We start from the raw sequence: 11,638 nt of genomic DNA on the forward strand, positions 1-11,638 counted from the left end.
TTTTCCAGATTTCTATGAAATGTTACTATAACAATGAACCTGTGCAGTTATCAGCTGCCCCAACAGCAAACTTCAACTTTGGAAAAAAGAAAGCTAGTACAATAGTACTACACTGTCACTCTGCTTTTTCTCTATTTCTGGCCATTGTCATAATAAATGTCTCGCTATTATGTAAAATTTGGATAGCGCCAAGATTGCTATCCACATAAAGTACATTCCTTAGTAACTGGGGGCCACTGCCTTACATCATGAATCACTATTGGTGGTGCCACTACATCGCAGAGCACACAATCACCAGATTTGTGTATAAATGTACCTCTTTGGTTCCTATTTTAACATTTGTTAGCTACCAGGAAATCTAATGGAAGGATTTCTATGAATTTAGTGGTGTATATTAATGGTCCCCAGACGACAAATGTTTTTTTGACCGCCCCCAATGTGGGGCTAGTTGCCGGAATTCCCACGTGTTCACTAGAAATATCAGATTAAAATGAAAATACTGAGAAAAAACCTGCTTCAGGATGAATCTTTTGCATTTTAATGATTTTTCTTAAGATGCCACCCTAATGCTGAAAATGTCCAATCTGCATGCAAGAGTTCTTCATTTTATTGGCTGATTGACAGGGTGAACACTTTGATTTTAGTGACCCCATGGTGTTTCTTCTGGCAGCACCATCGCATTGTTAGTTTCTTCATCCAACACTTAACTGCAGCCTCTAGGGTTTGCTAGGAGGCCTTCTGAATAAAAGACGAGTATGATGGTGGTAAATCAGCCAGTAATGCCATGTTTTGCATGTTTTTCACTGTGCCATAATCTCATGAACCTCAATTGCTCTTGATTGTTAAGTGTGGCACTGTGTGAATAAGCAATGGATAAATTGTAAAAGCTCTTTGGATAAATAAAGAAATTCTGTCATTTACTAAATCAAACGCTCGCTCCATTTTGAATGTTTTACGTATTCCATATTAGAAAAACAGCATGACTCCGCTGTGAAATATGTGAGAATAAATATGGTATAACATGATATAAAATCAATATTGACACACTGAGTTAAAGAGCTATGAGAGCTATTTTATTTATTTCATATCGACAATATGAATTACAGTAATAATTAAGTACATCAAGGTAAAGTCACTAAACTCTGTACATGAGACTGGTAACTGTTATTATGTTATAGAACACACTCCCTACTGCCTTCATAACAAAGGAATACAATAATGTATGTTTAAATAAATCACACGTAATTGTTATTTTCTTATGCAAGAAGAAATAAAATGAATTAAGCCAATTTATAAATCAATTATAAGTGAACATTTTGAAGGTGTATAAGAGACATTTGTTTGTCTTTAAAATCGCAATGAGGAACAGAACGTTGCACCATTGATCTGAAGTAACTTTGAATTAAACTGTGATAAAGGTTCATGATATCAGTGGCTAATATGACCCACGCAGCTCATTATTTTTAATTAGCCACACCTTTTCAGTATGCTACTGGCAGCATTTCATGATACTGCTGCTCTGTGTCTTTAACCATTGAATACTCAGCTCTAAAGGCAGTCAGATGTCTGAGTGTTTCACACATTTCACCTGCAGCCTAGACTAGTTCTTTTCTGATACATGTTCAATTTCCATTTATAGTCCTGCTGGATGAGAAGCTTCATGTCAGGGAGGTAATGACTGTGTTGGTTGTTGTCTATTTCGAGCTAATGAACAGTTGCAATAGGTTTTAAAAACTTAGCTTTAGATTTAAAATGACACATATGCTGTAGTAGAAGTCATGTTTTATAGGTGAGCTTTTGAAACCAATATGTATGTTTGCCATGTGACAAGCAAGGTATAGCCTATGGTCAGTATATGGAGAAACATTGTTTTGTGGCTGTCCTCATGTTGTTATACTCAGAGACAGTATTTTATTTGACAACTGAGGCTGCCTTTACAATCATCATTCAGTATTCATAACCACACTTGTTTATTCCAGCCTGCAATAGGTACTGTGTAACAGAGACAACTTTTAATAGATTGAAATAGAATGATGCTTAGTTTTGTGACAAAAACAGGCGTGTTTCTGACAAAACCAGAGACATCATTTCAATTTCAAATGGGATGACACTAGCAAAGCACAACTTACTTCAGAAGATGCCTTTTGGTTAAAGCTGTTTCAGCTTCAAAGCCTTCAGTTGTGGCTTTGAGCAAATGGTGGATGTTGTAATAAAATACAGCTGATGATGCCCGTATATGTGGGGTAAAAATGTCAGTTGCTTTAAAGAAACACGTTCACCAATTTAATGTACAGTAATGTAAACATTGTTGCTATTTTTCCCCACCTTCACCTTTAGCATAATACACTACTAGCTAAGACCAGCTAAGAGCTATTTTTATGATAAAATCATATTGAATTTTTAAAGAGCAAGATGTTTAGACTGAAGATGAGAACAGGAGGTTGGTTGACTCACTCTACAAAGTTCAGTATCATAATCTCATACATATTCATGATCTCTGTCACATCAGTCCTCAGAATAAAACTGATGATTATCCCTCAAACACATCCTAAATATGTATTTCTAAAACACTGCAAATATATAAAATGTCATCCCTTCAGGTGGCCAGTGTTACCCCTGGTACACACAACACCCGTTGTACACATATGCATTGTGTTTTTTAAGCAGCATTTCAACCTGACGGCTATATAGTAAACAGGATGTAAACACACCCACGGTGCATCACTAAGGAATGTAATCCTTACTACAAATGTGAAAGTGAATTTTGTAGCAGGTAAACTGAAAACGCAGAGCTTACTGATATGAAGCTCAGGAACTCGTGCCAAATTAAGACTGCTATCAAGACAGAATCTATATGTTGGATGGAAAAAATAACCAGTGCAGTACAGTATAAAGCAACACAAAATGATGCAAAATCACCATTAAGTTGAATATCAAACACAACAAAAACCGAGCATTATAACCTCCACAGTAGGATGTATTGTATAGATTGATTGCATTAAATTATGCTCTAATATGCAGTATTCTTTTCTTCAAGGTTCAGCATTCATGCCAACTTTCCTTTTCCTATACTTCTAAAGTCTGTTAGCTCTTGACATAATGTTCACAGTCTTTTTTTGCTTATAAATATTAACTGTTTTTATTTTTGTCAGTGTTTTGATGATTATCTTTGGCAAAAACTATTCAAAAATTACAAGCTTCATTATGTTCTCTTTTGTGTTTCATTGGGCAGAAAAAGGTTATGATTGGAAATTTTGCAAATCAAAGTCTGCAATTTCATCTGCCTGTCGAAAACTGATTTTAATTACATCCCTTTTTTTAATAGAATCGCACTTCGTTTGGAGAACTGCTCCGCCTGTTGTTTTTTTAAAGGCGTTCAAGGGGTTTAATATTGTCAAAAGTACAGTAGTTGACTGAACGTAGTCCTTGCATTAGCGTGGGGAATTGTTGACTTTGGAAAAATATCTTGTAACTGCAGAATTACAAATGCGAGGAGGGACTTAAATTCCCTTCAAGCTACCTCTAGACAAATAGAAGGGAACTGACAAAGACCTCCACAAAAACCAACAGACCTCCCACTCACACGCAAAGGAAAACAAAGGAATCATAAACAAGTCTCCAAAGACCCCCAATGGGATGACCAAGGAAAGGTAAAAAAATGCATCTTAAAATGCACCTGCCAGGTATTTTACCCAAATACAAGGACATATTATTACATCCAGATCTCATTGTTGAGAGTCATACTGTATGTAGTTCCTCTACATGTACTAAGTTTCTGGAGGATTAAAGATAAAAGAGTCAATTCAAATGCTGTCATTTGACAAATGCATGTTTCTAATCAGGAATTAGGGCCTTAATAATAATATGGATGTGATGAGCATTTTCTTCTTGTACTAAATCTTACAGACATTCATTTCAAGCATGCAAATCAGGGGCAGATGGAATTAGCCAAGAAGTGTGTGGGGGATGAGAGATGTGTCGCTAGGGGTCGACGCCTTTTGTGGAACATAAGTCCCATTTATCCCAAATTAGGACGGGTGCGGCACTGGTTCACTTTGATGTTCCTCTTGGCGGGGGCCTGGGTGGAGTGCAGAGGGGGGGACAGGGCAGATTGCTGGAGCACAAACAGATGTTCAAGGCTCATCCTTTGAGGTAGTGATGAAACGTTGCCACAGCGAGAGTCTTTACGTCCCACTGTCAGTCAGTTGACACAGAGACAAGGGCAGGGCTGCTGTTGCCACTCTAATGGTGCTGCATATGGGCTGCTATAGCAGCAGATGAAGATGTCTGACCTATATCTGTGCTTCATAAGTTGAAGGCTTCCGTGCACTGCGATGTATAGCATGTAAGCATTTGATGAACAGAAAAAAACGTTCGCAGGTTGCCATAGTTTGGAAAAATATGCTGAAATTGTTGTAAACCAATATGAAAAAAGTGTTTAGGTCACAATTTTACCAAACAATGCAGCACACAGCAGCTCTTATATGTCTTCTGAGCTTCTTTGCTCTGTAGTTCAACAGGTTCATAATGCTGCACAGGTTGTCATATCAACACATCTTCAGTGTCAAAATGTTTGCAGGAAAATTCCCTTATGTGCACCTCATCTAACTGGTTTCATTTGGTCTCTGTTAATTCAGGAATATGACGACGGCTACGGGACAGCTTATGATGACCAAGGATATGAATCGTATGACAACAACTACAGTAATCAAGGACAAAAGTAAGTTTTGCTATTTTCTTCAAAGTGATCAGTATTCCTAGGAATATGAACTCTGCAGGATACAGTTCACACCCAATCCCATGGTTGAGCGCCAGTGCAGGAGGCAGTCCCTCTTATGTAAAGAGGTGCAAAGTGTCTAGGTCAGGCATGTAGCACATTCGACTTTCATGCTAGAAATATTAAGTGACTTACTTTTTAAGGCTGCAATAATCCATATTTTTATATTACTAATGAATGGAATAACTGTGTAATGTGCAAGGAGTTGCTTGTAGTAAACCCTCAGAAAATGAGTTCCCCTCAGCTACAGTCAACATTTTTGCATCTTTCAGCTTAATGTTTTGGTTTTACGGCCCACAACTGTATTGTTTGACTCATTGCCTTTGGACAGCGCCGAAGCAAAACAGCAGATATTTTTTTAGAAAAACATCTAGCTAAAAGGAGAGTGAATATTTAATTACATTTGCCAGGTAAACAGAAACACCTCCAAATGAATGCTGATGTTGCTCCATATCTGCTGGATGTACTAAAAGGCACATGTTTGCTCGCAACATTGGTCAATGTTGTGTTTACAGCTTCTTCCCAGGTGGCCAAAAAACAAAACAAAACAAAACAAAAGAGTAGTGCTGCTTTAATGTTTGATTTTTTAAATGAACACAATGTTTCCCTAACTTTAACCACACACTAACCATACTGCAGCTGCAATATACTGTGGATTGCAGGAATAGAACATATAAAACATATTGGCATTGAAAGTTAAAAAATGTTGTCCTTGAACTAATCTTGAAAAAAATCGATGTGGTGATAGAATTGGCATATACACAACACACACACACACACATACTACGTCCTCCAAAGTGATCAAGTTGAAACAAAATCTCAGTTTCAACAAAAATGAATCATTGTAACCTTCATAAAGGAGGATTCATAGCAGGACTGTTCTATTAGACTCTGTTAATTTTTGCTAGGTGTGCCTCATAAACTGGCTGCTACTTATAAGGAATAAATAAGTAACTACTGGGTTGCCGTGTTCATGCCAGGGCAACAACATCATAAAGACAGTACTGCACTGAATATGAAAGCAGTTAAATATGCGATGAGTTGTATTTATTTCTTTACAAGTCTGAAGTTTATAAGCGGTGTCTGAGGGCTGCAGTCTGGTCATCTGGGCTTGGGCAAATGTAAAAGAATATGAGGTCAAACAGATTTTGAAGTCTTCAGAACAGCTGGATTATGGCACATGAGCTGTTAGGAGTCATTCATGCTCATTTGCTGCCCTGTTTGAAACTTGAAAGAACACTTCCTGTTAATTAAGCATTTTGTGAAGTGTAAAACGTTTTGACTGACCTTTGAGTTGTCCTTTAAGATTAACAGAAAAAAAGTGGATTTTAACGTTGAATTCCACCTCTTAAAAACAATCAGGCAGGTTTAGAAGATCTGAAAAAAGGAGAATTCAAGTGTTCTATTTTTGAATCTGAGGTTTCAAAACAAACCAGTCTCAGCAGACTCAGTGACCTATCGCATTTTCCTCCAAGGAATTAACTGCAGCTCATTACGTTAAATGTATTATCTTTGTTTTAATCACCATTTTAAATATTTAGCCGAAGGTGCCTTTTTGCTCATGTCAATGCAAAATAAACAGTCTTAGTGGTATGTTGCTCCATTTAACAGAGGGTCCTGCACAGCTAAATGCGGAATATTGATTTTCTTATATCCAGGGAGCTACCACGCTCTCAGAGCCGCACAAGGTCAAAGGCTTTCGCTTTGGTTTGTTGGTGTCCCACTGTATTTTATCAGCACACAATGTGCTACATTTATGTATGCCTGCCTGTGCCACTTCAAAGAAAGAATGATTGTTGCCACATTTAGTGTGTCAAAAATTGGATTGTATTGGCAGCTGCTGAAGGAAAACAGACAGAGATGAAAAAAAACATTATTCTGTCTCTTGGCTTTTGTGAGCAGGGTGGTCAATGTTTTCTTTTGTGGAGGTGTCAGGATGTATGTCACCCAGGCTTCATCCATCTTTTGTGTTATCTTTTATTTTTGGGGCCAGATCACACATCCACACACACACGCTCGCACACACTCCTATTCCTCTCTAACAGACTGAAGGATGCATCTTCATGAAGTGTTGTCGGTGGTTAGGTGTAGAGATGCTTGCTGGGGGAAACGTAGGTCCGCCGCAGGAATCTGTAGCTATTTGTTTTAAAAGCAGCCTTGTGAATAATGGTGGGGCGGGTGGCGGCACTGAAGAAAAATGTGAGTCCATCATGTAAAGGCTGGAGGCTGGGTCGACTCAAAGAGATTTTCATGTCTGTTATCTGGCGGGAGACAAAGCAACTAATAGGACTCAGACATTGAAGTCTGGGCCTCCAGAGACAGCTGATTCACTTACTTTTCTCTTATTTGTGTGTCCTGTGTCCTGGATTTGGTTGAAAAGTTACTCTTACTGCAGGCTGACATTGTGCATGTATACAACTTAAGATTTATGAACAATTTATGTTATATGACCGTCTCTAGATTGATTGAATATTTGACCATTTGTCCATAAATATAACATATTTTGTGTGGCATGTTTGTTTTTCTTTGTCCTTTGTTTACTCCTGCAGGCAGTACATAAAGAATTATGTATATAATTATTAACATAAGGCTATTATATTATAAGACTGCTACTACTAGTACATATAATAGTACATATTACATTTGGGTCACAGTAATTCATTTATTTCCTAATGATTGTATTTTAGCAACTGTAGTGAATACTAAAGCATAATACTGTCTTTCCTTAGCAACCTCCTCAGAGTCACAATCCTATTTAGTTTTGTGATGGACAAAGGTGCATTATTTTCACCCAAGCCCGAGGAAAGTCAGAGCAGGTCCCAGCTGCAGCGAGGCCTCGAGGAGAGTGTGTGCATGTGCCGGAGTGTGTGTGTGTGTGTGTACGTGGACGAGAAGTCTCCTAACAATGTTTCTCGAAGCCTAAGGAGCTCCCAGTCACCAATCTGAGCTCTGGCTGCGTGGCAGGATTTCAGTTGCCGGAGGATAACAAGCAGAACAATTTACAGTCTCTCTGTCATGGTATTACCCCAGTGCCTTATGCTAGAAACAGCCCTGCCATTTGTGAACATGAAGGGAAAGAAAGAGGATGCTTTTAAAAGGCTTCTGCGCTTAAAAAGATTGTAATGCCGCATCAGTGGATTTACTGATACCTTAATTATCTTGAAATATGTTTCCACAAGACATGAGATGCATTTAGCTATAGTTGGTTAGCAGAGTGTGGCTTGTCAGTCGAATTATTAATATTTTATCTTACTAAATAATACGATAATGGCTTTGTTGTAGCTTTGTTGATTGATGATGATGATTGATTATTGAATTTAAATATTGAATTTATTAATTGTTTAAGTCATTTATGAACCCTAATTCCAGCTTCTCAAATGTCTCAAAATTTCCTTTTCTATCATTTCAACTTGAATATCTTTGGGTTTTGGACTGTTGGTCAGAAAAGCAAGCTATCTGATGTGATGTTGTGCTCTTAGAATGTTTCACTATTACTACTACTAATTTCATATACTCAATTTTATACATTAAAACATTAAAAGAATGAAAATAGTGGTTAGTTACAGCCCAACTATACATGCATACGGACATTATTAAAGGTACAAACAAAGCACAAAAACACATTTTGTGTCTCGTTAAAAACTCACAAATGCAATCCATGCATTTCCTTTCTCATAAGATTTTATACATATATATCACCAACTGTTGATTGGTGGAATAGGACTGTGTATTGTTTAACTGCACAGGATACAAAAACAAAACAGATAACCCACTCTTGCTCCATAGCGCTACTGGTGGTCAGAAAGTCCTCAAGGTACCTTTAAATTGTGACTATAATGGAAGAAGTAAAATTAATGATCAATACTACTAAAATAATTACACTACACTACTAAAAAAATTAAAATTTCAAGTTTCTTGTCGGCAAAAATGTTCTTGACTATGAAAAAGTTCTTCAATCATCAATGAATTCACCCTTTTACACAGCAACACTAAAACCAGCACTTTGAGTTTGAGCAGAGAAATGTTGTTTATGATTACAACCTTTAGCTGTAAGAATTGTTTTTATGTTGGTTCACAGTTCACGGCTGAATGATCAAATCTTTATCGCTACATTATATTTTGTGCTCTGATTGAGATCAGCATTTCTGATCCTGTAAATAGTACTAACTAAAGCTGTCATATAAATATAGTAGTAAAAATTACAGTTTCGCATACTAGCAATACTCTATTTCCAGTACTTTTCAATACTATGTGTACATTCTGAAAAATGTCAGTTTTTTTTACTGGGATTGTCTCATTGTATAATAAACAAAAACTTGTGCCAACCAGATACTGTAAAAATGATATCATTCCATAAGAAATCTACACATACTGACTGTAACATTTTACTTTATTGCAGCACAGGAGCCCATATACTCGGTTACTGTCACTGTTGGGCAGTGACAGTGATAAAATCTTAATGTTGTCTGCTGGGTTTAACTGGTACAAAATGCTATACTGCACACTGGTTACACTAACCCCTGCCAAATGAGACAAGACATCTTGTGTAACTACACTGTACACATTCTGTCACACAGAACAGCCAAAATTGAGTAATTTAGACATAATTAAATTTGAAAGGCAAATAGCGCTCAAAACCTTAAGACATGAGACTTAAGCTAAAGAGCCGTTTTTAGACGCCCTGAAGACATTTTGCGACATTTACATGTTTCAAAATAGAGCTGACGTCTGGGGGAACCTCGTGGAACGCTACCTCAGCATGACAGCCATGGCACTTGGTCCGCCAGCTCCTAGATCACAGCCTCCTCTTACCGTGTTTATACAACACAGAGCACTGAGCCATCATCTTTTTTGGAGAGGCAGCAGAGGGCTTCATCTCTGGAGAGTTATCGGAAGCTGCAGCGCTTAGCTACCAATCTAGTGTTAAGGTCAAGGAGGCAGGAGAGGGCTGCTTGTGTGGAGAGCGTCTTTAATTTTATTAGCAGTTAGAAGGTGACGTCTCTGTAGGGAAATGAGAAGGATGACAGCTGTGGCACAGCCCTGGCTGGACACTTGGAGAGGTCACGGCGAGGTCGTCTCTTGCAGCTCTGGTGTGATCAAAGCATTATTTCATGCTTGACACCTAAGAGACTGCCGGCTGCTGACACCTTGCACCTTCCTTTGCATCTTGCTTTGGTACGCTACATTGTAGGCTGGATCCCACAGGCCTGAGGGCACAAGGATAGCTGTGTGACAGTGTTTTAAAGGGCAGACGCATCCCTGAGGAACAACTGTAAATCTTAGTACAAGAGACGGGCACGGAGGAGAACAGAGAAGGAAAGTGGCTGGATAAGTTTCATGGTGTAGCAGTTTAGAATCGATTGCTTGAAAGAGCCCCAAAACTACTGAAAACAAACTCATCGTCAGCACACACACACAAACCTCCAGTCTCAGTGAACAAGTTAGGGCTAGTTAGTCATTTTTTCAATACCAAAAACTACAAAAAGACCATAATATATCGACATGGGTTGATCTATAAATATTTAATTGAGATGGTCCTTAGAAATACTTTGTATCAAAGAGCAAGATATCAAACCATAGCAACTTCCTTGACAGTTTTGTTAATGTAGAATCTTCCTACACATTCAGACAAAGACACACAATACACAACACAGGGAGGATTTGAGGTGGCTAATGTTAGCTAATGCTAAAACTACATTCACCAATTATGCCTATAGCAGCCTGCTTATTCTTTTAACATAAAGGAATGCCACCAAAAAGATACCAGCATCTAGCTTACTGCTATAAAGTGTGGTGGCCATAGCAGTGAATCATCAGGTCCCCCAGCACAGTAGGGTACTGTAAATACAGACATAAGAATAGGGAGATTATGATCTAACCATCATGTGTCCTCTCTATGTGGTGGTACAAATGATGATCCGTGTTGTGGTCAGCAGCTAAGTAGTCATGTCATTTAATTTATTTATTTATGAAACCTATACGTCAGAAATGGAGAAGCCAGAGCTATTGATTGTAGGGTAAAAGTTGGTGACAATAGGTGTACAAGAACTGTAAACTTGCATTTTTATTACTGTATATTATTTTTAACAAGACTACGAATCTACAACCATGCTAGCTTGCCATAGCAGAACTTTCAGCCAAATGCTATTGTCAGTCAAGTAAAACGTTAATAATTAATTGAGTATATTTTAAATAAAATATATACAGTATGTCTGTGCTAAATTCCGTGGCAATCCACCCAGTAGTAGATAGGTCAATAAAAGCCAAAACTGTCAACCTACTGGGGGCATTAGAGGAAGTCATTAATCACCCAAGTCAATGGGATTCAACCTTAGAGAACCATGAATGTCTGCACTAAATTTCATTGCGATGCACCCATTACTTGAGATATTTCAGCCTGGACCAAAGTGGTGGACTGACCAGCTAACCTAGTCTTTGGGCCATCTGGAGTCATTGGGCCATATTTGAATATCTATGGCAACTATGGCCCATAGTTTGTGCAGTGTTTCCTGAACTGTTGGCATTAGTTTAACTGAATAATAGATCTCAATCCATTTATTGTGGTTTCTACCAAATTTTCACCTCATTTATTTTCTTCCTCCACAAGACGACCACAGCTGACAACACCAGAGCAAAGCAAAGTAAAAATTGTACACCAATCAGCCATAGCACTATGACCACCTGGGCTTCCCTGGCACTTAAATCCTTAGGCTAACACATCAACTTGAGGACAAACTGTTAACTTGCTGCCTAATATATCCCACCCACTGACAGGTGCCATGATAACCAGATAATCAGTGTTATTCACTTCACCTGTCAGTGCTCGTAGTGTTATGGCTGATCAGAGTATGTGTATGAAGG

At 38.2% G+C, this 11,638-nt stretch overlaps 1 protein-coding gene across 1 annotated transcript in view; it reads left to right on the forward strand.

The window, feature by feature from the left end:
- The window catches only part of khdrbs3 (KH domain containing, RNA binding, signal transduction associated 3), a 101,045-nt gene that overhangs the window by 80,052 nt on the left and 9,355 nt on the right, over window positions 1–11,638 (forward strand). Inside the window, exon 7 of the mRNA XM_035681475.1 lies at window positions 4,638–4,720. Within this exon, the coding sequence (XP_035537368.1) occupies window positions 4,638–4,720 (83 nt within the window). The remainder of the gene's footprint in view (window positions 1–4,637; window positions 4,721–11,638) is intronic.

Source organism: Morone saxatilis, unplaced genomic scaffold, assembly GCF_004916995.1.
Source record: "Morone saxatilis isolate NCDOM2014 unplaced genomic scaffold, NCSU_SB_2.0 Contig9, whole genome shotgun sequence".
In the NCBI taxonomy this organism is placed as follows: domain Eukaryota; kingdom Metazoa; phylum Chordata; class Actinopteri; family Moronidae; genus Morone; species Morone saxatilis.